This window comes from Amphiprion ocellaris, chromosome 1 (genome assembly GCF_022539595.1).
Source record: "Amphiprion ocellaris isolate individual 3 ecotype Okinawa chromosome 1, ASM2253959v1, whole genome shotgun sequence".
Taxonomy (NCBI): Eukaryota; Metazoa; Chordata; class Actinopteri; family Pomacentridae; genus Amphiprion; species Amphiprion ocellaris.
In genome coordinates, this window is record NC_072766.1 from 43,626,560 (window position 1) to 43,653,405 (window position 26,846).

The 26,846-nt window shown below is 43.1% G+C and overlaps 1 protein-coding gene across 1 annotated transcript in view; it reads left to right on the forward strand.

Annotated features, from left to right (window-relative positions):
* hsd11b2 (hydroxysteroid (11-beta) dehydrogenase 2) overlaps positions 1-26,386 on the forward strand; it is a 29,499-nt gene extending 3,113 nt beyond the window's left edge. The window contains exons 2-5 of the mRNA XM_023269367.3: positions 12,005-12,217; positions 18,741-18,926; positions 20,034-20,171; positions 23,367-26,386. Of these exons, the coding sequence (XP_023125135.1) occupies positions 12,005-12,217; positions 18,741-18,926; positions 20,034-20,171; positions 23,367-23,761 (932 nt within the window). The 3' untranslated portion in view covers positions 23,762-26,386. The remainder of the gene's footprint in view (positions 1-12,004; positions 12,218-18,740; positions 18,927-20,033; positions 20,172-23,366) is intronic.
* Positions 26,387-26,846: the final 460 nt, after the last annotated feature.

The window sequence follows — 26,846 nt, forward strand, 5'->3', positions numbered from 1 at the left end:
TTCAGGAGAAACCAACTGTTTCTAGAAATGTCTTCCAGAACCTCCAGTTGGTTTCTTCTGAAGCTCTTACCATCTCCTCATCCTGGAGATGTTTTTGAACTGGAGGTCCTGGAAGATGTTTCTAGACGTTTCTTGATTTTGATGATTAGATTTGGTTAATTTTCCTGGCAGACGATGTGTTCAAGAACCATCAGACAGTTTAGAACCTGGTTGTTGTGGACACTTTTAAAGATCTGGTCTCTCTCAGAGCTGCTGATGGTTCCATGGTTCAGAAGAACTTTAATCAGGCGTCACTGGAATCAACTAAAGGTTTGATTAGAGTTTCACTGCTGGAGATGATCAGGTATCAATGGCCGATCAATCAATCAGCAGGAACCAATGTTCTCTGCTGTAAATACAGTAGAACCAGCAGAACCAGTAGAATCAGCAGAACCAGTCGAACAAGTAGGACCAGTAGAACCAACAGAGACAGTAGAACCAGTAGAATCAGCAGAACCAGCAGAACCAGTAGAACAAGTAGAACCAGCAGCACCAGTAGAACCAGCAGAACCAGTCGAACCAGTGGAACCAGTAGAACCAGCAGAACCGGTAGAACCCGGGGAACTAGTAGAACAACTAAAAACAGTAGAACCAGCAGAACCAGTAGAACCAACAGAACAAGCAGAACCAGTAGAACCAGCAGAACCAACAGAACCGGTAGAACCAGAAGAACCAGCAGAACCAACAGAACCAGCAGAACCAGTAGAACCAACAGAACCAGGAGAACCAGTAGAACCAATGGAACCAGCAGAACCAACAGAATCAGCAGAACCAGTGGAACCAATAGAACCAGCAGAACAAGTAGAACCAGCAGAACCAGTAGAACCAGCGGAACCAGCACAACCAGTAGAACAAGTAGAACCAGTAGAACCAGCAGAACCAGTAAAACCAACAGAACCAGTAGAACCAGTGGAACCAGTAGAACCAGTGGAACTAGTAGAAAAAGTGAAACCAGTAGAACCAACAGAACCAGTAGAACAGGCAGAACCTGAAGAACCAGCAGAACCAGTGGAAATAGTAGAACCAGTGGAACTAGTAGAACAAGTAAAACCAATAGAACCAACAGAACCAGTAGAACAAGCAGAACCAAGAGAACCAGAAGAACCAGTAGAACCAGCAGAACCAGTAGAACCAGTAGAACCACCAGAACCAGTAGAACTAGTAGAACCAGTGGAACCAGTAGAACCAGTGGAACTAGTAGAACAAGTAAAACCAGTAGAAGCAACAGAACCAGTAGAACCAGTAGAACAAGCAGAAACAAGAGAACCAGAAGAACCAGTAGAACCAGCAGAACCAACAGAACCAGTAGAACCAGTGGAACCAGCAGAACAAGTAGAACCAACAGAACCAGTAGAACCAGTAGAACCAGTGAAATTAGTAGAACAAGTAAAACCAGTAGAACCAACAGAACCAGTAGAACAAGCAGAACCAGAAGAACCAGCAGAACCAGTGGAAATAGTAGAACCAGTGGAACTAGTAGAACAAGTAAAACCAATAGAACCACCAGAACCAGTAGAACAAGCAGAACCAAGAGAACCAGAAGAATCAGTAGAACCAGCAGAATCAGTAGAACCAATAGAACCAGTAGAACCAGCAGAACCAGTAGAACCAACAGAACCAGTAGAACTAGTAGAACCAGTGGAACCAGTAGAACAAGTCAAACCGGTAGAACCAACAGAACCAGTAGAACTAGTAGAACTAGTGGAACCAGTAGAACCAGTGGAACTGGTAGAACAAGTAAAACTAGTAGAACCAACAGAACAAGTAGAACCAGCAGAACCAAGAGAACCAGAAGAACCAGTAGAACCAGCAGAACTAACAGAATCAGTAGAACCAGTGGAAACAGTAGAACCAGTGGAACTAGTAGAACTGTAACCTTCAGCCAGTTAATCCTCAGATCAGCTGCAGCGTCATGTCTGTTGTCATGACAACACATGAAACCTGCGGTCGTCACGTCTGCACACGAGGCCTCCAGCATATCCTCCTGGAGCGGAACATCTTAGAGCAGGTAGAACCAGTAGAACCAGCAGCTGTGAGTGGGTTCTGCTGGAAGCTGCAGGTCAACGTGGGCTGGAAAAAGTAAACCTCTTATGGAGCCCAGTTCCACACCGAGGCACATTCTTCAGAGGATGAGGGCTGAAGCCACCTGGTTCTCCAACCGGGCAGCACCACAGGACACCGGCCCACAGAAGACCCACAGAAGACACACCACCATCAGGTTCTTCACCATCAGGATTCATTCCAAACACCCAGAGTCAGAACCAGGAGAACCAGGAGACCTAGAAGAACCAGGAATCCTAGAAGAACCAGGAGTCCTAGAAGAACCAGGAGAACCAGGAGACCTAGAAGAACCAGGAGTCCTAGAAGAACCAGGAGACCTAGAAGAACCAGGAGACCTAGAAGAACCAGGAGTCCTAGAAGAACCAGGAGAACCAGGAGACCTAGAAGAACCAGGAGAACCAGGAGACCTACAAAGAACCAGGAGAACCAGAAGAACCAGGAGTCCTGCAAGGATTCCTGCAGCACAGAGCTGATGTTTGTGTGTGAAGGTCTGCTGAGTTTACAGCAGCAGGACAGTTTTACGTTGTTGTTGTTTTTTGCATCATCTTGTTCAGTTCTTGTGTCTTCCTGGACGTCTGAGTCCTCGCTAATGATTTTTTTTTTCATGTTAGACATTCTTTTGTCATTTTTGTCAAATTTGAAGTAACCTGAGACAGTTTTTGACCATTTTTTGGATATTTTGTCAGGCGTATTCCACTGTTGGCGAGTTTCTGAATTGTACTGAGGTGTGAGATGCTTTCATGTGGAGATCAGGTGGAGATCAAACAGGTGAAGGTAAACAGATATAGTTTTACGTTAAGGTGGAACCACACGTTCTGTTTATTGGAACTGTGAGATTCCACCTTTAATTCCTCCTTTGGTTTCCTTCCTCTCTACATTCCTTTCTGTGTTTTCTTGCGGTCTTTGTCCTATTTTTACAGCCAAACGTTAGATTTTCCCTGTCGTTCTGTGTTCCATCAGTGAGGTTCTGAGTCTAGAAGAAGACGTGAAGGCAGAATCTGTCCTGTGGTTCAACTCTCTGTTGAGCAACATGATGAAGATCTGGAGCTGTCACATGACCTCTGCTCACAGTTGGACCATTTGTTGCTGCACAGTTTCCAAGTGATGAAGCAACGCTGACCACTGTGATGTTCACACAGCAAACCGCAGCAGAACGTAGAACATGTTGCTCAATCCGGTCCAGATCTAATGAAGAACAGACTCCAGAGGAGCTGCAGGACATGAAGACACACCATTTATCATGTGGACACTCTGAAAGCAGAACCTCACAGTCCTCAAGACCTTTCAGGGATCAGTGGAACCTCCTGAAGGATCCTGAACCTCATCAAGAGTCCCTAGAACCCCTTTAAAGACCGATGTAACTCTCCAAGCACCCCTAGAACATCTTCACAGGCCCCTAAGACTAACCAAGGACTGCTGGAAACCTTCAGAGGAACCCTAACCTCATCAAGGAACCATAAAATCCTCTCAGTGTCCATAGAACCTGTTGAAGGAGCTCTAGAACTTTCACGAGGTTCTCTAGAGCCTCAGTACGTACTTTAAGTACCATCAAACATTCCTAGAACATCATCAGGGGCCCCTGGAGTCTCACTGAAGCTTCCACAGAGTCACTAAAGACATTAAATTCTCTCAGGGTTGATGGAACTTTTTCAAGCTTCAACAGCACCTACAGCCTCTTGGACAACCCCTCACCTTAACAACCACCACTAGAACTTCATCAAGGGCTTTGGAACTTCTCAAGGTTTGTTAGAAGGTTAAAAGAATCACAATGACCTCCTGAAGGAACCCTAACCTCATCAAGAGCCACTAGAACCAATCTGAAGAACAATATAACCCCTCAAACATTCAAGGAACATCATCAAGGGTCTCTAAACATTCCCAGGGATCATTAGATGTTCCTAAAGAACCTTAAGAACCTCGTACAGCACCCTGATGTCCCAACACGTCTGTAAAATCTTCAGACCTCCAGAACCTTATTTGAACTGGTTCCAGGAAGGTTCTTCGTCAGTCTGCTGAACTCTGTGTGACCCACAGGTTCCGTCTGCTGGTTCTGTGAGATGATGAAGTTCTCCTCTGACAGCTTTGATGTGAAGCAGCTTCATGACTTCCAGCTGTTCTCCTCTGATGTTCTGATGGAACCTCAAATATCTGACATCAGCACAGGGAGAACAGAAGAAAACAAAACTGGAGATAAATCATCACAAGTTTCAGTTAATGAACTGAAAACTCACGTTTTATCTAAATGTTTTATTTTTTATCACAGTTTAAACCTTTTAATTTCAAAATATGAATGAAATCAAATCATAATTTTATCCCTTTATCTAAAACCTTTTTATTTTCTTTAATCATTTTTATTTTAGTTTCAGCTTTTTTACTCCAAGATTTTAAAAATTTATTTCGTGATTTAAACTGTTCAGTCTCATTAATGTTTCATGTTCTACCTTCAGGGTTCTTTTCTTAGATCCTTTTATTCTCAGGATTTTATATCCTGTAAAATAAAGTTTTTATATTTATGCAGTAATAATGTTCCATGTTTAACCGGATCCGTCTGTGGGGTGTTCTAATATCTCTAAATAAATTGCAGATTCTGTTCTTTAGAGAATGTTTGGACAGATGATGGTACATGGCTGGTTCTGTTCCTTAGAGAACATTTGGACAGATGATGTACATGGCTGGTTCTGTTCCTTAGAGAACGTTTGGACAGATGATGGTGGTTCTGTTCCTTAGAGAACGTTTGGACAGATGATGGTGGTTCTGTTCCTTAGAGAACATTTGGACAGATGATGTACATGGCTGGTTCTGTTCCTTAGAGAACGTTTGGACAGATGATGGTGGTTCTGTTCCTTAGAGAACATTTGGACAGATGATGGCTGGTTCTGTTCCTTAGAGAATGTTTGGACAGATGACGGTGGTTCTGTTCCTTAGAGAATGTTTGGACAGATGATGGCTGGTTCTGTTCCTGAGAGAACGTTTGGACAGATGACGGTACATGGCTGGTTCTGTTCCTTAGAGAACGTTTGGACAGATGATGGTGGTTCTGTTCCTTAGAGAATGTTTGGACAGATGATGGCTGGTTCTGTTCCTTAGAGAACGTTTGGACAGATGATGGCTGGTTCTGTTCCTTAGAGAACATTTGGACACATGATGGCTGGTTCTGTTCCTTAGAGAACGTTTGGACAGATGACGGTGGTTCTGTTCCTTAGAGAATGTTTGGACAGATGATGGCTGGTTCTGTTCCTTAGAGAACATTTGGACAGATGATGGCTGGTTCTGTTCCTTAGAGAACGTTTGGACAGATGACGGTGGTTCTGTTCCTTAGAGAATGTTTGGACAGATGATGGCTGGTTCTGTTCCTTCGAGAACGTTTGGACAGATGACGGTGGTTCTGTTCCTTAGAGAATGTTTGGACAGATGATGGCTGGTTCTGTTCCTTAGAGAACATTTGGACAGATGATGGCTGGTTCTGTTCCTTAGAGAACGTTTGGACAGATGACGGTGGTTCTGTTCCTTAGAGAATGTTTGGACAGATGATGGCTGGTTCTGTTCCTTCGAGAATGTTTGGACAGATGACGGTACATGGCTGGTTCTGTTCCTTCGAGAACGTTTGGACAGATGATGGTGGTTCTGTTCCTTAGAGAATGTTTGGACAGATGACGGTACATGGCTGGTTCTGTTCCTTAGAGAACGTTTGGACAGATGATGGCTGGTTCTCCACCCAGAGACAGATGTGTTCCGACCCGACTGTCTGCAGCGTTTATTTCTTTATCGGTTATGTAACGGCATCCAGCTCGTGTTTCAGAGAGAACCTCGGTCTGTCAGGGGGCCTGCAGTGAAGGTCAGAGAGCCAAGAATGTGGCAGATGTGTGGTCTGAAGAACCGCAGGAACCCGCAGAACACAACATCCACAGTACCAGACCAGCAGCAGAACCTGGAACCACGTCTGAGGAGCAGCTATTTTCTTCAGGTTCCACAGTTTTTATTTGTCACGTGTTCAGAGCAGAAAACATTTCATGTTTTAGAATAAAAACCGGAAACAACAGCAGATGTTCAAGTTCATGAAGAAAGTTAGCGTGTTTTTAGCGTGTTTTTAACATGTTCTTTAAGAACAGCTTCAGTTCAGGCAGACTTTATATTTTGATCTTTTTCTGCAACTGAACTAAACAGAGAATCTGTAAATGATTCAAACGGAGATGAAGAAGCTTTAAATGTGATCTATGCTCAATCATCTGTTTTACTGATTAAGACAAACAAACAACAAGCAAACGAACAAACAACAAACGAACATTATGACGTTAAACTAAATTCATTTTCTTCTAGTAGCTAAACACTGGAGTCTTTTTTAAATTCTATAATTATTGAAAAATAAAATGAAGACGTCCTCTAAATGTAAAAAAATGGCTGGAAAAGTTCATTTTATGAGAAATCAACTGAAAAACTCGTGTTTCTGCTGCTGATCATTAAATTATTAACATTCAATAATTAACATTCAATAATTAACATCTACAATCTGAGTCGTTTAGGAACTGATGGTTGGACAGAATTTAATCAAAACCAAACATATGGAGGGAAACTGCAGATTAGTTATAAAGATAAAATGCGGAAAATCTTCCTTCATTTAAAGGAAATAATCGAATAAAATGAGTTTATTTCAATGAAATAAATCAAATAATAAAATATTTTCCATTTCAGATTTATAGATCTTAAACCCACTGAAGCTGCAGCTCAAAACCAGAACCAGCTGCTGTCGGTCCTGAGAACAGAATGAGGAGGTTCTGGAGGATCTAGACTGATGAGGAGTTTGTTGGTCCTCAGAGCTCCTCCTGACTCCTGCCTGACCCCAGCAGCTGCTCCATCTCTGGAGGATCATCTCCACCTCCTCCACCTCCTCCAACGTCCAGCTTCAGACCAGAGTTCAAACCAAAAGGAACTAAAACTGAAGAAACAGCCGGAAAACCAGTCAGTCAAAAAGAAGCAAAACACAAAACAAGCAGAAATACATTAAAAAAACAACAACGGAACTTTAAAAACAGAATAAAGTAAATATTAAATATTAAGAAATAAGATAGAAAGTAGAAGAAAAATGAATAAAATCAGCTGGAAAATATTCGGACCACTGAGGGAAACCAAGACCTAAAAATATGAACGTTTGAGATTTTCTTTAATGTATTAAATATAAATAATTGGATATTTTGTCGTTACTTATAGGATAGCGTTACTTTGTCAGTTTAAAAGTAATGCTATCCTAAATGATTTATATATATATATATATATATATATATATATATATATATATATATATATATATATATATATATATTTATATATATATATATATATATATTCATTCTCCATTCATTAATGGAGAATAAAACCAGCCTGAATAATTAATGATTCTCTAAAACACAGAGGAGTAAAACAGCTCAATTAGACTTCGTGCTTCGTATTTCACATTTAGATATCTTTAGATTTTAATTTTTTTCATCTTTAAAAAGTTTTTTGTGATATTTTGTTTTTGATATGTTTAGATTTTTTTGACCAAATGAAAATATATATATATATATATATATATATATATATATATATATATATATATATATATATATATATATATATATATATACACATGTATTTTCATTTGGTCAAAAAAAAGATTTTTTTGACCAAATGAAAATATATATATATTATATATATATATATATATATATAATATATATATATATATATATATATATATATACACATATATTTTCATTTGGTCAAAAAAATCTAAACATATCAAAAACAAAATATCACAAAAAACTTTTTAAAGATGAAAAAAATTAAAATCTAAAGATATCTAAATGTGAAATACGAAGCACGAAGTCTAATTGAGCTGTTTTACTCCTCTGTGTTTTAGAGAATCATTAATTATTCAGGCTGGTTTTATTCTCCATTAATGAATCATTTTCAGATCAGACATTGGTTCTGGTTCTAGTTCTGGTTTCTGGTTCTGGTCCTGGCTCTGGTTCTGGTTTTCGGATCATTTTATTATTTTCTCCTCTAAACTTTCCTGAAGATCCAGAGTTTAGTGAGTGGAGTTATCTGCTGCTGCTTCCAGCTGGTCTTCAGAGGAGAAGGTTGGTGTTCTGGTGGAGGAGCTGCTGGCAGGTGCATGGAGCATGTGCACGGAGCGTGTGCACGTGTGAATCAGGTGTTTGTTTCAGAGCTGTAGATTTATGTCCTCTCAGACGGACTCTGGACGTCCTCCAAGGACATGCAGGGAAGCAGTCAGCAGCTTCTCACAGAGAACAGAACAGCCAGAACCGGGCCGGAGAACCAGACTTCTGGGAAAACAGGAGGTCCACAGGACACAGGATGGTCAGATCAGGTCTGACCTGCAGCTCTTGTTCTGGTTCTGGTCCTAGTCCTTGTTCTGGTCCTGGCTCTGGTCCTGGTTCTGGTTCTGGTTCTGATTCTGGTTCTGCTCTGGTTCTGGTTCTGGTTCTGGTCCTGGTCCTGGTTTTGTTCTGGTTCTGTTTCTGCTCTGGTTCTGGTTCTGGTCCTGATTCTGGTTCTAGTCCTGGTTTTGTTCTGGTTCTGGTTCTGCTCTGGTTCTGATCCTGGTCCTGGTTCTGGCTCTGCTCTGGTTCTGGTTCTGATCTTAGTTCTGGTTCTGGTCCTGGTCCTGGTTTTTGCTCTTACTCTGGTTCTGGTTCTGGTCCTAGTTCTGGCTCTGGCTCTGCTCTGGTCCTGGTCCTGGTCCTGGTTCTGGCTCTGGTTCTGGTTCTGGTTCTGGTTCTGATCCTAGTTCTGATCCTGGTCCTGGTTCTGGCTCTTGCTCTGATCCTGGTTCTTGTTCTGGTTCTGCTCTGGTTCTGGTCCTGGTCCTGTTCTGGTTCTGGTTCTGGTTCTGCTCTGGTTCTGGTTCTGGTCCTGATTCTGGTTTTGTTCTGGTTCTGGTTCTCGTTCTGGCTCTGCTCTGGTTCTGATCCTGGTCCTGGTTCTGGTTCTGATCCTAGTTCTGGTTCTGGTTCCGGTCCTGGTCCTGGTTTTTGCTCTTGTGCTGGTCCTGGTTCTGCTCTGGTTCTGATCCTGGTCCTGGTTCTGGCTCTGGTTCTGATCTTAGTTCTGGTCCTGGTCCTGGTTTTTGCTCTTGCTCTGGTCCTGGTTCTGGTTCTGCTCTGGTTCTGATTCTGGTCCTGGTTCTGCTCTGGTTCTGGTTCTGGTCCTAGTCCTGGTTTTGTTCTGGTTCTGGTTCTGCTCTGGTTCTGGTCCTGGTTCTGGTCCTGGTTTTGGTTCTTGTTCTGGTTCTGGCTCTGGCTCTGCTCTGGTTCTGGTCCTGATCCTAGTTCTGGTTCTGGTCCTGGTTTTTGCTCTTGCTCTGGTTCTGGTTCTGTTCTGGTTCTGGTCCTGGTTCTGCTCTGATTCTGGTTCTGCTCTGGTTCCGGTTCTGGTCCTAGTCCTGGTTTTGTTCTGGTTCTGGTTCTGCTCTGGTTCAGCTTCTGCTCTGGTCCTGGTTCTGCTCTGGTTCTGGTTCTGGTCCTGGTTTTGTTCTGGTTCTGGTTCTGGTTCTGGTTCTGCTCTGGTTCTGGTCCTGGTTCTGGTCCTGGTTTTGTTCTGGTTCTGGTTCTGGTTCTGGTTCTGGTTCTGGCTCTGCTCTGGTTCTGGTCCTGATCCTAGTTCTGGTTCTGGTCCAGGTTTTTGCTCTTGCTCTTGCTCTGGTTCTGGTTCTGTTCTGGTTCTGGTTCTGGTTCTGCTCTGATTCTGGTTCTGCTCTGGTTCTGGTCCTAACCCTGGTTTTGTTCTGGTTCTGGTTCTACTCTGGTTCTGCTTCTGCTCTGGTTCTGGTCCTGCTTCTGTTCTGGTTCTGGTCCTGGTTTTGTTCTGGTTCTGGTTCTGCTCTGGTTCTGGTTCTCATTCTGGCTCTGCTCTGGTTCTGGTCCTTGTCCTGGTTCTGGTTTTGATTCTGGTTCTGGTTCTGGCTCTGCCCTGGTTCTGGTCTTGGTTCTGGTTCTGATCCTAGTTCTGGTTCTGGTTCTGGTCCTGGACCTGGTTTTTGCACTTGCTCTGGTCCTGGTTCATGTTCTGCTCTGGTTCTGGTTCTGCTCTGGTTCTGGTCCTGGTTCTGGTTCTGCTCTGGTTCCGGTCCTAGTCCTGGTTTTGTTCTGGTTCTGTTCTGGCTCTGCTCTGGTTCTCATCCTGGTTCTGGTTCTGCTCTGGTTCTGGTTCTGGTCCTAGTTCTGGTCCTGGTTCTGGTTCTGCTCTGGTTCTGGTTCTGCTCTGGTTCTGGTCCTGGTTCTGGCTCTGCTCTGGTTCTGGTTCTGGTCCTAGTTCTGTTTCTGTTTCTGGTCCTGGTTCTGCTCTGGTTCTGGTTCTGATCCTAGTTCTGTTTCTGGTCCTGGTTCTGCTCTGGTTCTGGTTCTGATCCTAGTTCTGTTTCTGGTACTGGTTCTGGCTCTTGCTCTGGTCCCGGTTCTGGTTCTGCTCTGGTTCTGGTCCTGGTTATGGTTATGGTCCTGGTTGTGGTTCTGGTCCTGGTTCTGCTCTGATTCTGGTTCTGCTCTGGTTCTGGTTCTGATCCTAGTTCTAGTTCTGGTTCTGGTCCAGGTTTTTGCTCTTGCTCTGGTTCTGGTTCTGGTTCTGTTCTGGTTCTGGTTCTGCTCTGATTCTGGTTCTGCTCTGGTTTTGGTTCTGGTCCTAGTCCTGGTTTTGTTCTGGTTCTGGTTCTGCTCTGGTTCTGGTCCTGGTTCTGCTCTGGTTCTGGTTCTGGTCCTGGTTTTGTTCTGGTTCTGGTTCTGCTCTGGTTCTGATTCTGGTTCTAGTCCTGGTTTTGTTCTGGTTCTGGTTCTGCTCTGGTTCTGGTTCTCGTTCTGGCTCTGCTCTGGTTCTGGTCCTTGTCCTGGTTCTGGTTCTGATTCTGGTTCTGGCTCTGCCCTGGTTCTGGTTCTGGTCTTGGTTCTGGTTCTGATCCTAGTTCTGGTTCTGTTCCTGGTCCTGGTTTTTGCTCTTGCTCTGGTCCTGGTTCATGTTCTGCTCTGGTTCTGGTTCTGCTCTGGTTCTGGTCCTGGTTCTGATTCTGCTCTGGTTCTGGTCCTAGTCCTGTTTTTTTTCTGGTTCTGTTCTGGCTCTGCTCTGGTTCTCATCCTGGTTCTGGTTCTGCTCTGGTTCTGGTTCTGGTCCTAGTTCTGGTCCTGGTTCTGGTTCTGCTCTGGTTCTGGTTCTGGTTCTGGTTCTGGTTCTGCTCTGGTTCTGGTTCTGGTCCTAGTTCTGGTCCTGGTTCTGGTTCTGCTCTGGTTCTGGTTCTGGTTCTGCTCTGGTTCTGGTCTTGGTTCTGGCTCTGCTCTGGTTCTGGTTCTGGTCCTAGTTCTGTTTCTGTTTCTGGTCCTGGTTCTGCTCTGGTTCTGGTTCCGATCCTAGTTCTGGTCCTGGTTCTGGCTCTTGCTCTGGTCCCGGTTCTGGTTCTGCTCTGGTTCTGGTCCCGGTTGTGGTTCCGGTCCTGGTTCTGCTCTGGTTCTGGTTCTGGTCCTGGTTCTGAGGTGCAAGTTGTTTGGACTAAACCATCCAGTTTTTCCGAGGATTTAAATGGATCATAAAGTCGGTCCTTGACCAGGATCCACTGTAAGGTTCTGGTCATGACGGACCAGAACCTTACAGTGGATCCGGTCTATCCAGCTGCTGCTCCTCGTCTAGAACCTCTGAGAACTTTCAGACTGTTGATCCATGAAAAAGCTGAAGGTTGAAGAAACTGTTGAACCTGATTTAAAGTGATTTAATGCAGCCATCCCATAATAAACACTGAGACCAAACATCTCTGGCTGTTCCTTTAGAACTTTAGAAGAACCTGGTTTAGCTGGAGCTGGTCTGAGCAGCTCCAGGTCTCCACTGAGGAGGACCTTCTCTAAAAGATCTAACCGTGTCTCTGCAGGATGCGACTCTGGTTTCGGCAAAGCGACGGCGAAGCATCTGGACTCCCTGGGCTTCGAGGTTTTCGCCACCGTTCTGGATCTGACCGGAGATGGAGCCAGAGACCTGCAGAGGACCTGCTCCTCCAGACTCACCCTCCTCCAGGTGGACATCACCCAGCCTCAGCAGGTCCACCAGGCGCTGCTGGACACCAAGGCCAAGCTGGGCCTCCAAGGTAGACACTCACCTCAGCACTCTTTGCTAGGCTAGGCTGGGCTAGGCTAGGCTAGGTCAAGCTGGGCCTCCAAGGTAGACACTCACCTCAGCACTTTATGCTAAGCTAGGCTAGGCTAGACTAAGCTAAGATAAGCTAGGCTAGGCTAGGCTACAGAAGGTCTGAAACACTGAACCTGTTGAATGAAGGAAGAACTTTCCGCTGACGTTGGAAAAGAGAAGCTGCTGCTGAAAACCAGGAAATCTGGTGGATGGAGAGGTGCATGCTGGGTAACAGAGTCAGACAGGGTGCATGCTGGGTAACGGAATCAGACAGCAGGTTGTTGGTTTTCTAGATCAGAATCAGGAAACTTTAAAAACAAATCATCACATTTTTAATGGTTTTCATTTAAAAAAAAAAAAAACAGCAAAATGAAAATAAACACAAACCAAAGAACATTAAAATGACACCAGAACTGAGAAATGAGACGATGGAGAGGCAGGCTGGAAGCACTGGGAGGGAAAGAGAAGGATACACTGGGAGGACTGGAATCTGACAGGTCACACAGGTACTGGTTGTTCCATTGGTAGTTCCGTTGTGGAACTTTGTTGGGGTTCAGGTTTGTTTTTATCTGTCTGCAGTCTGAAATTCACCTCCATGTTCTGGTTCTGACTGATGACCTCCATCTCCACCACTGCTTTAAGATGTTCTGGTGACCTCCTCTCCATCCCCAGGAGACCCTCCATCATGCTGCCACTAATGAACTCTGGCTGAGAACGTTAGAACAGCAGCTTTTCTTCATCCTGACATGTTGACTCTGGAGGAGCAGTGTGAGGGCTGATGTCTTCCAGATGTTTGCACTTATTGAGGGTTAAACTGAGGACAGAGTGGAGGGCTGGAGGGGAACGTACGAGGAACTCCCAGCAGAAGGAAAACATCCAGAGGTCAGGAGATTCTGAGAGCAGAATCATTCATCAGACACAACAATCACTGTTCTGTTCTGTTCCATCAGGAGAACCAGAGTTCTGACTTTAAACTCCTCAGAGTTCATCTGGTTCCTCCAACGTCTCAATAAAACACCTCAACAAGGAGCAGAACCTTTTTCTAATGCAGCAGAAAGAGAGAACAGAGGAGCAGGTTGTTGGAGATCCATCCAGCATGGAGGAACATCTACTGATGATGAGCAGAGTAGAGAGGAAACATGGAGACAGAAAAACATCTACAGGATGAGGAGATGAAACCACCACAGAGATAAGAAAACAACAGAAATAAGACACAAAAATTACAAAATCAAAGCGCAAACCAACAGAAAAGAGATGAAACTGTCCCAAAAATGTATGAAATGACCAAATGAGACACAAAACAGCAAAAAATAAGAAAATTCAAGACAAAGATGAAGCAGAACTATCATAGAGAAACATAAAAAGTCACGAAACGAGTCTCATAAGAAAAACGAAACACAAAAAGAGAAAAATAAGATGAAAAAGGAGACAAAAAGCGACAAGAAGAGCCCTGAAGAGACACAACAACACAAACAAGCCTGGAGACAGTTCAACATCTCCAGGTTTCTAGAAACGTCTTCCAGAACCTCCAGCTAGTTTCTCCTGAAGCTCCTACCATCTCCAAGACCTGGATGACTGAGAACCTCCACAGAAGGATGAGGAGATGACATTAGTTCAGAGTTTAACCCTTTGATGCGTAGACCACATCAGGAGATACCCATTTTCCATTGGATTTGGGCCATTTTTGACCCATGTTATGCATCAAAGGGTTACCATCTGAGGAGACATGGAGGTTCAGGTTTTATGTTTTTCTAAATTAAATAATCAAAGAGATTCTTCTTTGTTCTGGTTTCCATCATTCTACTACCAGAAGACATCTCTGAGTTCTCTGTCCTTCATGATGTTCTGGTTCCTCAGAGCTGCAGGACTTCAGATGAAACATGGACCTCAGTGAGTTAAAATGATCCAGAACCTGCTGGAGATCAGGAGATTGAAACATTCTGTCTAAACTTTGAGGGTAAATGGCTTCTTAAAGTGACGTCTGGATGGATGGACAGCAGAACCCGGTGAAGATCTCCTGGAGCTCAGAGCTCCACACTGGAGCAGCTCTGAGCCAATCAGGAGCCTCTGATGTGTCAGCTGCTCCCTCTGTTGTTCATCACACTCTGTCCCAGTGATTCCTACAAGGCTGCTGGAGCCGGCATAGAACATTCCTGCACGGAACCGGCAGAACTACAGAACTACAGAACCACAGAACCACAGAGCTATAGAACCACAGAACCGGCAGAACCGACAGAACCACAAAACCACGGAACCACGAAACTACAGAACCGCAGAACTGTAGAACCATAGAACCACAGCACCACAGAACCACAGAGCTATAGAACCACAGAACCGGCAGAACCGGGCCACACTGAAAGGAGCAGATCCACGTTTACTGAGTCTCCGAACAGAAGCTCCTGTTCATTTTAACTCACTGAGGATCATCTTTAATCTAAAGTCCTGCAGCTCTGAGGAACCAGAACATCATGAAGAAGGAGAGAGAACTCAGGAGAGAACATAAAGAACCGGGTTCTGCTCGAGGTTTTTTTCCCTGTTAAAGGGTGTTTTCCTGCCACTGTCTCCTTAGGGCTGCTCTGGGGGTTCAGGCATATGGGTTCTGTAAAGCGTCTCGAGACAATTTCACTGTAATTGGCGCTATATAAATAAAATTGAATTGAATTGAACTCAGATATGTCTGGAAATCAGAAAAAAATAAACCTTTCTTTGATTATTTATTTTACAAAATTAGTCCAAATGTTTCCCAAATTGTGTAAAGTTTCCTCAAAATGTGTCCAGACTGACTGATTCTGTCCAAAATGATCTAAAACTTGTCCACAGTTACTTAGAAGTTGTCTGAAATGAGTCCAAATTTACTGAAAATGACTCAAATTTTGTCCAAAGTGAATGAAAAATTAAAAATAAGACCAGATTTTTCTTCACTGCGGATCACCTTTAATCTAAAGTCCTGTAGCTCTGAGGAACCAGAATGAAGAAGATGATGTCTCAGAATGACTCCCAGTCCATCTCACTCGCAAAAATATATTTATTCACAATATTTCATCACAAAATAAAAGTCCTAAAATAGTACTGCTGCTTTTCCTGACAAGTATTTACTCAGAAAAAAGAATAAAATCTTTATTTATTGTACAAACTGTGACCAGGAACCAACCAGGAACCAACCAGGAACCATCATGTCTCCTCAGATGTTAAACTCTGAACTAATGTTGTCTCCTCATCCTTCTGTGGAGGTTCTCAGTCATCCAGGTCCTGGAGATGGTAGGAGCTTCAGGAGAAACCAGCTGGAGGTTCTGGAAGACGTTTCTAGAAACCTGGAGATGTTGAACTGTCTCCAGTCTTGTTTGTGTTGTTGTGTCTCTTCAGGGCTCTTCTTGTCACTTTTTGTCTCCTTTTTCATCTTATTTTTCTCTTTTTGTGTTTGTTTTTCTTATGAGACTCGTTTCGTGACTTTTTATGTTTCTCTATGATAGTTCTGCTTCATCTTTTCTTGAATTTTCTTATTTTTTGCTGTTTTGTGTCTCATTTGGTCATTTCATACATTTTTGGGACAGTTTCATCTTTTTTCTGTTGGTTTGAGCTTTGATTTTGTAATTTTTGTGTCTTATTTCTGTTGTTTTGTTATCTCTTTGTGGTGGTTTCATCTCTTCATCCTGTAGATGTTTTTCTGTCTCCATGTTTCCTCTCTACTCTGCTCATCATCAGTAGATGTTCCTCCATGCTGGATGGATCTCCAACAACCTGCTCCTCTGTTCTCTCTTTCTGCTGCGTTTATTTATTGGTTTTCCTCTCAGTCTCTCCCAGAACATTTCATTTTTTGCAGAATCTGCTGATTCTAGATCAGACATGGAGTAAAGTGGTTTGGATTTGAAGCTGAACTTTCCTCATCCTTACTCTGTTTTAAACTTGAACATGTGACCTTTCTGTGTGTTTCTGGCTGATAGATGTTTGTAGATAATTATTTGTAGATAATCTGCCTACAGCCAGTTAAATCTGTTTTCCTGGAGGATCTTCTGGTGCTGAGATGAACCTGTAGATGTTTAACGGGTCAGACTGATGAACTTCCTGTTTCAGAGTTCATCTCTGTTAAGTAACCAATGCAAAGTCAAACAGGAAGTCACCTGGGCGGGTCGCTGAGGTGTCTGCATGTTGTTTCCATGGTTACCTGTCATCAGACCCAAACAAGCTCCGAAACAACGGCTGGATTCTGGGTCAGGCTCCGATTAAGTCTGAAATTTGTCCTTGTGCAGAGCTGCTCTGCTCCCAGAGCTCCTGCAACACTCCAGCTCTCCTGAAGTCCAGAAACATGTCAAATCATCTGAGATCATCTGAGATCATCTGAGGAACATCTGAGGAACATCAGCAGAAAAAGGACCAGAACCACGTGAAAAAAGACCAAAACTCTCCTGAAGGACTCAGAACTTCTTCAACTCTTCTCAGAATCAATCCAGAATGGTCCAAAGAAACCCAACAGTGACCTGGTAACCATGGCAACCACAGACCTTCCTCTGGTCACCATGACGACAAAGGTTGTTTCACAGACTTTACTGTATGATAACCTGCAGCTGTTAGGAGGAACAGAACGTCCAGCTGGAGATACAGGAGAACCCAGATTCACATCAGACACCACTGGAGAACAGCTAAATATGTACTACAGTATATGCAGTATATATATAGTATTTATAGTATATATAATTAGTCTATACAGTACATATAATCCATCCAACTGCAGGCACTGAACCTTCTGGTTGGACCTCAGAGAAACCTGGAGTGAAACAGAAACATCTGAAACCAAACAAACCAAAGCAGAAACTCTCAACTTCATGTTCACTGAACCAGGAGAACCATAAACCATAAATAAAGTCATTATTTACAGTCAGAACATTTACAGCTGGACTAACTCGAACATTAAAATAACGTTATTCTAACCAACATTATTCAGACAAACATCATGAATCTGTGAATCCTTCAGATCTGATCAGACGTTTCTCTGAAACACCAACTGGTCTGTCTGTGGTGTTTATGTTGTGTTATGTTCTTTATGTTTGTGTTGTTTGTGTTTATGCTGCAGGTCTGTGGGGTCTGTAAACAATGCTGGAGTCTGTCTTGTTTTGTTGTTTATGTTGTTTATGTTTATGTTGTTTGTGTTTATGCTGCAGGTCTGTGGGGTCTGGTAAACAACGCTGGAGTCTGTCTTGTTTTGTTGTTTATGTTGTTTATGTTTATGTTTATGTTGTTTGTGTTTATGCTGCAGGTCTGTGGGGTCTGGTAAACAACGCTGGAGTCTGTCTTGTTTTGTTGTTTATGTTGTTTATGTTTGTGTTGTTTGTGTTTATGCTGCAGGTCTGTGGGGTCTGGTAAACAACGCTGGAGTCTGTCTTGTTTTGTTGTTTATGTTGTTTATGTTTGTGTTTATGCTGCAGGTCTGTGGGGTCTGGTAAACAACGCTGGAGTCTGTCTTGTTTTGTTGTTTATGTTGTTTATGTTTGTGTTGTTTGTGTTTATGCTGCAGGTCTGTGGGGTCTGGTAAACAATGCTGGAGTCTGTCTTGTTTTGTTGTTTATGTTGTTTATGTTTGTGTTGTTTGTGTTTATGCTGCAGGTCTGTGGGGTCTGGTAAACAACGCTGGAGTCTGTCTTGTTTTGTTGTTTATGTTGTTTATGTTTATGTTTATGTTGTTTGTGTTTATGCTGCAGGTCTGTGGGGTCTGGTAAACAACGCTGGAGTCTGTCTTGTTTTGTTGTTTATGTTGTTTATGTTTATGTTTATGTTGTTTGTGTTTATGTTGCAGGTCTGTGGGGTCTGGTAAACAACGCTGGAGTCTGTCTTGTTTTGTTGTTTATGTTTGTGTTGTTTGTGTTTATGCTGCAGGTCTGTGGGGTCTGGTAAACAATGCTGGAGTCTGTCTTGTTTTGTTGTTTATGTTGTTTATGTTTGTGTTTATGCTGCAGGTCTGTGGGGTCTGGTAAACAATGCTGGAGTCTGTCTTGTTTTGTTGTTTATGTTGTTTATGTTTGTGTTGTTTGTGTTTATGCAGCAGGTCTGTGGGGTCTGGTAAACAACGCTGGAGTCTGTCTTGTTTTGTTATTTATGTTGTTTATGTTGTTTGTGTTTGTGTTTATGCTGCAGGTCTGTGGGGTCTGGTAAACAACGCTGGAGTCTGTCTTGTTTTGTTGTTTATGTTGTTTATGTTTGTGTTGTTTGTGTTTATGCTGCAGGTCTGTGGGGTCTGGTAAACAACGCTGGAGTCTGTCTTGTTTTGTTATTTATGTTGTTTATGTTTGTGTTGTTTGTGTTTATGCTGCAGGTCTGTGGGGTCTAGTAAACAACGCTGGAGTCTGTCTTGTTTTGTAGTTTATGTTGTTTATGTTTGTGTTGTTTGTGTTTATGCTGCAGGTCTGTGGGGTCTGGTAAACTACGCTGGAGTCTGTCTTGTTTTGTTGTTTATGTTGTTTATGTTTATGTTGTTTGTGTTTATGCTGCAGGTCTGTGGGGTCTGGTAAACAACGCTGGAGTCTGTGTGAACTTCGGGGACGCTGAACTCTCTCTGATGTCAAACTTCCGCGGCTGCATGGAGGTGAACTTCTTCGGGACTCTGAGCGTCACCAAGAGCTTCCTGCCACTGCTGAGACACAACAAGGGACGCATCGTAAACATCTCCAGCCCTGCAGGTGAGTCATCTGGTGATCTAAAGGAACCAGCAGGGGGCGCTACAGCAGCTGGTCAGAGAGTTAAAACAGAAGCAGTAAACCTCCAGAGAGAATCTGTCTGGTCGGACTAAACGGGAACAAATCCAGGGTTTAAAGTTCAACATCTTCAGCAGATTAAAAAAAATTTTCTCTCAAGCTGCGTGTCCACTGCACACAATTTTCCCGCACGCCGCATCGATGAACACACCGCAACCAGACCAGCATGCGGCATGCGGCATGCGGCATGCGGCATGCGGCATGCGGCATGCGGCATGCGGCATGCGGCATGCGGCATGCGGCATGCGGCATGCGGCATGCGGCATGCGGCATGCGTTTCCAGCTGTGATCAGGTGTGTTTACCTGGAGCGGGCTGCAGCTCATTTACATAAAGTAGACTGACTTCTACTTTATGCAAATTGGATGCGGAGATTCCACGTGTCGTAAAACTGTCCTCAAACTTCTAAACTAGGCGTCGGTGACATAAAACCAGGACAGATTCAGCTGCTGTAGATTATTTCTCGCCTCAAATGCTTTCAGAAATACTTTTTGCTGAAGTGTTTTTGTAATAATAGACAAAATTTGCAGCCGAGCCGCTGTGTTTATCCGACTCATCTGCTGGACCGTCCAGCTGAAAGCTTGGTCATGTGACCACATAGTGACCAGCTGTTGGTCCAGCGCTGTCATGTGACCATATTGTGGTCCTAGTCACTGCCCACCATCCGTGCGATTTTCAGATGCGGTGTGTTGCCATGCAGGAAAATTGCATCTAGTGGACACACGGCTTATGAATCTCTGGTTCTGTTTAGTTTCTCTGAGAAGATCTGTTTTAATGTGAAGTCCTGCAGCTCTGAGGACCCAGAACATCCTGAAGGAGAAGAGTACTGAGATGTGTTAGAGTCAGTCCAGAAGAAAAGTTCAGCTTCTTTGAATATTAATTTACAAACATGTGAAATGTTCTGGTAATTTTGAAAAAGCTCCAGAACATAAAGTCTGGACTCGTTCCTTCCTCTGGTTCTTCCTGCGTTGAGAAGCAGGGAGCTGATTGGTCGGTCTGTGAGTGATGTCATGACCCTCTCACCTGTGTTCCAGGTGATCAGCCGTTCCCCTGTTTGGCGGCATACGGAGCCTCCAAAGCTGCTCTGAACCTCTTCACCAACACCCTGAGACACGAGCTGGAGCCATGGGGGGTCCAGGTGTCCACCATCCTGCCGTCCTCCTACCGGACAGGTACCAGCAGAACCCGGTTCTGACCCGCCACTAGCTCTGATGCTGGTACAGACTGTATCTGACTGTAGATTCTTGGTAAAGTTCAGTAGTAAAGTTCCTGAAGTTTACCAAGAATCTACAGTCTACATATCTACACCACCATTCAGAGGTTTAGGGTCATGCAGGTAAACTCCCACTTTTATCCATGTACTAACATAACTGCACAAGGGTTTTCTAATCATCAATGAGCCTTTCAACACCATTAGCTAACACAATGTAGCATTAGAACACAGGAGTGATGGTTGCTGGAAATGTTCCTCTGTACCCCTATGGAGATATTCCATTAAAAATCAGCTGTTTCCAGCTACAATAGTCATTTACCACATTAACAATGTGTAGACTGGATTTATCATTCATTTAATGTTATCTTCACTGAAAAAAAGATTTTCTCTAAAATAAGGACAAGTGAGTAGACGACTAAATATAAACTAATATAAACTGAAAGCTATATATAAACTAGTGATTTTATGATAAACTGGTTCTTGTTCTGGTTCTGGTTCTGGTCCTGGTCATGGTCCTAGTCCTGGTCTTGGTCCTGGTCCTGGTTCTGGTTCTGGTTTTGGTTCTGGTCCTAGTCCTGGTTCTGGTTCTGGTTCTGATCCTGGTTCTGGTCTTGGTTCTGGTCCTGGTCCTGGTTCTGGTCCTGATCTTGTTTCTGGTCCCGGTCCCGGTCTTGATTCTGGTCCTGGTCTTGGTTCTGGTCCTGGTCCTGGTTCCGGTCCTGGTTCTGGTTCTCTGGGTCTACTTTCCTGCGGTTTACCTCCTGCTGAGGAGAACCTCCCAGAACCAGGACCAGATGTGGACAAACATCTGTTTTCCCACACAAACTGCTGACTGGTGCTCCTCGGGGACGGAGGGACATGATTGGACGAAGAGTGTCTCCCAGCCGTCCTATTGGCCGACAGAGTGAAGCAGCGTTTAGTGTGTTTGGGTTTAAATGAGGATTCAGCCGGCAAATGATGACAGAAGCAAATGATCAGACAGGGTTTAGATGATTTGCTGACCTGGAATACTGCAGTACCGCACTGAAATACAGCAGTACTGACCTGAAATATTGCAGTACTGCACTGAAATACAGCAGTACTGACCTGAAATATTGCAGTGCTGCACTGAAATACTGCAGTACTGACCTGAAATATTGCAGTACTGCACTGAAATACAGCAGTACTGACCTGAAATATTGCAGTGCTGCACTGAAATACTGCAGTACTGACCTGAAATATTGCAGTACTGCACTGAAATACAGCAGTACTGACCTGAAATATTGCAGTGCTGCACTGAAATACAGCAGTACTGACCTGAAATATTGCAGTGCTGCACTGAAATACAGCAGTACTGACCTGAAATATTGCAGTACTGCACTGAAATACAGCAGTACTGACCTGAAATATTGCAGTCCTGCACTGAAATACAGCAGTACTGACCTGAAATATTGCAGTGCTGCACTGAAATACTGCAGTACTGACCTGAAATATTGCAGTACTGCATTGAAATACTGCAGCACTTTAGTGAAATACTGCTGTACTTTACTGAAATACTGCTGTACTGACCTGAGCTATTGCAGTACCAGTGGAAGTACTGCATTCATGCTTCAGATAGATGTAAACATTGGCAGGAGAACATTCCTGCAACGTTAGAGGTTCTGCATCTGCAGTTAGAGGTTCTCCTGCAGTCAGAGGTTCTGCTCCTGCAGTTAGAGGTTCTCCTGCAGTTAGACGTTCTCCTGCAGTTAGACGTTCTCCTCCTGCAGTTAGAGGTTCTCCTGCAGTTAGACGTTCTCCTCCTGCAGTTAGAGGTTCTCCTACAGTCAGAGGTTCTCCTCCTGCAGTGTTAGAGGTTCTGTCTAACTTCTAGTGTTCGGTTTGTTTAACTGTCAGATCAGATTCTCATCGTTTCCTTCGGAGGAAAACCGAAGTTAAAATATTCAGAGTTTTAAAACGTTTCTGGAACATTTTACTAGAATTTTTCAGCACTTCCTTTTCACATTCTAATTAATGGATATTGTTTTCTGTTGTTTGGTGATTTGATAGATTTTTGTTGAACATTTGGGACATTCTTTATTAAACCAGCTAGTTATAAAATAAACTGTTCTTTAATGATATAAAACTACAGTATTTTCATTGGATGGTAGTTTAGTTTTCTTTATTTGTCGCTGCTTCATTCCTCTCTCTCCTCACCGATCAGACAGAAGCAGCACTTTGACATCTAAAGACCAGAAATGAGCAGAAACAGAACAAACAGACTTCAGGCATCTAATTGGCTGCCGTCAGTACACTTTATCCTCTGTTTACACTCTAATCCTGCAGGAACAGGTCTGTCGCTGCTTCTAATCCTGCTTTTACTGCTTCTGGCCGACGTCCAGCCGATCCGTCAACTTCAGCCGGAAACAGAATGAAGCTGTCAGAATCACAGCTGTGGTCCGGTCAGTTCAGCTGCTGCAGCACCACCTGCTGGCTGCTGGAAACTCCTGGAATATACCAGGAATAAAATCTGAAATAAAACCAGAAATAAAACCAGAAATGTACCAGAAATATAACCAGAAGTATAGCCTGTATTGTCCTGAAACAAACTTCACAGCTGCTATCAGAACAGTTAAACCAGAGTTAAACTTCAGTTAGACTCCAGTTAAACTCCAGTTAAACTCCAGTTAGACTCCAGTTAAACTCCAGTTATACTCCAATTAGACTCCAGTTAAACTCCAGTTAGACTCCAGTTAAACTCCAGTTAAACTCCACTTAGACTCCAGCCTATCTATGGAAATGTCTTTCTTTCTGCTTCCTATAAATATTTAGATGTTTTCCAGAACCTCCTGGATCCATCTGATTAAACCAACATCAGAGTTTTTATGCAGCTTCACCACAAAACCAGTAAAACCATCAGAACCACGCAGCCCAGTTCTAAACACAGTCTATCCAACCAACAGACCAAGGATCAGTTCAGAGTCACTGATACTAAATCTGATCAGTAGAAACAGGTTCTCATGAGACGTGTTCCTCTAAAGGTCCCAGATCCTGAAGATCCATTTCTGGTGTTTAAATGATCGAAAGTGGGTGTGCTAGTGATGCGGTTGCCATGGTAATGCCCTCTCTGTACCTGAGCAGGTGTGATGCGTCTCTAGTGATGCGGTTGCCGTGGTAACGCTGTCTCCGCCTCCAGGTCGCTCCAGTAACCGGGCCTACTGGGACCAGCAGCACAAGCAGCTGCTACAGAGTCTGTCTCCAGCGCTGCTGGACGAGTACGGGGAGGACTACGTGACCGAGATCAAGGACCTGTTCCACAGCTACGCCAGCCAGGCCAGCACCGACCTCAGCCCCGTGGTCCAGGCCATCGTCCAGGCCCTGCTGGCTCCCCAGCCCCGGCCCCGGTACTACGCGGGGCCGGGCGTGGGCCTCATGTACTTCATCCACTCCTACTGCCCCTTCAGCCTCAGCAGCTGGCTGCTGCAGCGGCTCTTCGTCAAGAAGAAGCTGAAGCCCCGAGCTCTGAGGAAGGAAGGTCTGGAGATAAACCTGAACCTCCTGAACAACAACAATGAGGAGAAGCTACAGTAGAAAGGACCCGAGGAACCGGAGGAACCGCAGGAACCAGAGGAACTGCCTACTGGACTGAAGGGATCATAGTGATACTGTCCTGCCTGCAGGGGGCACCGCTACACAACTCCACTTGTACTGTGCACAGACTCACACTGATTGAGTGCCTTCATCTCCACCACCAGCAGAACATCAGGCCTGGAGGTCCAGCAGCACATTAACATCATGCTAAGCTAACGGAGCGTTTAGCATGATGCTAAGCTAACAGAGCATTTAGCATGGTGCTAAGCGAACAGAGTGTTTAGCATCTTGCTAAGCTAACAGAATGGTTAGCATCACACTAAGTTAACAGAGTGTTTTACATCATGCTAAGCTAATGAAGAATTTAGCATCATGCTAAGCTAACACAGCGTTTAGCCTCATGCTAAGCAAATGGAGCTGTTTACCAGCCAGGTTTTATTAGTCCCTTGATGAGGCTTCAACAACCAATCATGGTTAGAGCTCAGACACCTCAGTCCTTGATCAATCACAGCTCCTGTGATGTCACTGTGAGGGCGGAGCCAGGACTGACAGAAAACAAACCAGTGTAGATCACCTTTACTGTTGCCATGGTTACTGTGCTCCTTATTGGTCAGTGATGCGATCACGTTAGAATAAGAGGAAAACACCAAAAATCATCAAATCTGAGCTAAAATCTTTCATCAAAACCGGTTTCTTTTTCATGTATTTTTTTAAAATTCTCCAAAAACAAAGTAGAGTTTCAGGTTGAACGGCAGGCAGTGTTTCCTCAGAGAGACTGAAATAAACTCAGCAGAAACAGAGAACAGAGGAGCAGGTTGGAGATCCATTCAGCATGGAGAAACATCTACAGGTGATGAGCAGAGTAGAGAGGAAACATGGAGATAGAAAAACATATACAGGATGAGGAGGTGGGAGCAGAAAAATAAGCCCAGAAACTGCTGCTTGGACTTTTAGATTCTTTATTTACCGACAACAAGTAAAAAGCATCAGTTCAGTGTTAAACGTTGACTGACTGAGAGGAAGAACTGAACTCACAGTCAGGATTAAATCAGAACTAAATCAGGATTAAACCTGGATCAAATCAGGATTAAATCTGGATTAAATCAGGGTTAAATCAGGATTAAATCAGGATGAAGTCTGGATTAAAATGGGATTAAATCAGGATTAAATCAGGATAAAGTCAGGATTAAATCAGGATTAAATCAGGATTAAATCTGGATTAAATTGGGATTAAGTCAGGATTAAATCAGGATAAAGTCCAGGTTAAATCAGGATTAAATCAGGATTAAGTCAGGATTAAGTCAGGATTAAATCTGGATTAAATCTGGATTAAATCAAGATACAGTCAGGATTAAATCTGGATTAAATCTGAATTAAATTGGGATTAAGTCAGGATTAAATCTGGATTAAATCAAGATACAGTCAGGATTAAATCTGGATTAAATCTGAATTAAATTGGGATTAAGTCAGGATTAAATCTGGATTAAATCAGTATTAAATCTGGATTAAGAAAACAAAGATAGTTTATATTATTTGTCATTAATTCCAAATGGTTTTTTAGAATCCCTGATATCTGTTGAATCTTCATCTTCTGAATGTTAGCTGAGATATTTGTCTTTGAGCGGAGCTAAAAACAGAACAAACTCCACCCGGCTGGTTGGTCCGGAGCTGTGAAGTGAGTGCTCCCTGTGAGGTAACATCCTATTCCTGTTAACTGGTTTGAGAACAGTTCCGCCAAAAACACATTCTACTTCCTGTGAAACACTGAAGCTTCATGCTGTGAAGGTCTCAGAAGGTTAAAGTTACAGAATCCATGTCAGGTTTCTGTTGAATCATCCATCCATCCATCCATTATCTATACACTGCTTGATCCTCACTAGGGTCATGGGGGGGCTGGAGTCTATCCCAGCTGACTCAGGTGAAGGCAGGGGACACCCTAGACAGGTCACCAGTCTGTCGCAGGGCTTCTGTTGAATCATATTTCAGAGAAAAATAACTGAAGGTTTTTGTTCTTTTTCACCAAAAACACAGACAACGAGAAAACAGAAGTTTGGGTTCAATTCGATGCAAGAGTTTTGGTCATTTTTAGGTTTTTTCTGTGAAACTAAACTCTGGTTGTTTTTAAAGTCAAAGGTTTCAAATGCTGCACTTTTATTTTTAAAGTTGAATAAATCTGAATTCCCGTTTTTATGGTCAAAACGTTTCATCCTGTGGAACCAAACGATCCAGTTTTACTGCAGTTCATAACAAGAAAAATTCTTCTAATGTTGACAGAATGGTTTAGTTTCATCATAAGTTTCTGTTTTATACTTTAGAGAAGAAATAAAGCAGGTGGAAGATTCTGTGTTCCTCACAGAGCAGCTGAACTCTGGTTCCTCACAACCTTCTCCAGATGTTTGTGCTGCACGTCGTTGTCCAGATGTTTTTGCACATGCTCAGTGTGTCTCTGTCCGATGTCGGTTCTTTGTTATGTTCTGTTTTTAAATCGAACTATTTATGGTGTCTTTTCTTTTTTCGTCACTTAAACTGTGAATTTTGTATAAAAATGAAAACAAGGAGAACAAAAACATCAAATGTTCAGTGGTTCATTCTTTGATAGAAATAAAGATGACTTTTTCAAAAGCTGCTGTTTGTGGTGAGATGTTTGATGAACGTCTGATCAGCTGATCGAAGGAGGACATCTATCTATCTATCTATCTATCTATAGTCTGTTTATCGATCTATAGTTTATCTATCGATCTATAGTTTATCTATCTATCTATCTATCTATCTATCTATCTATCTATCTATCTATCTATCTATCTATCTATCTATCTATCTATCTATCTATCTATCTATCTATCTATATGGTTTACAGTTGCCAAGGAAAATTGTTTCCCAGAAGAAAAGCAGAAAAGACAAAACTTCTGAAGGAATCAATGAAAAAAAGACAAACTAATAAAACATCATTTATCTCAATAAACTCAGAACAAACCATCCGTTAGTCAAATGTTAAATTAACTGAAGGATTTTAAAAAATAAAAACTGTCTCAGCTCTGTTCTTCACTGTGAACATCTTCTGGTTTCTTTCCTCTGACTGTAAACT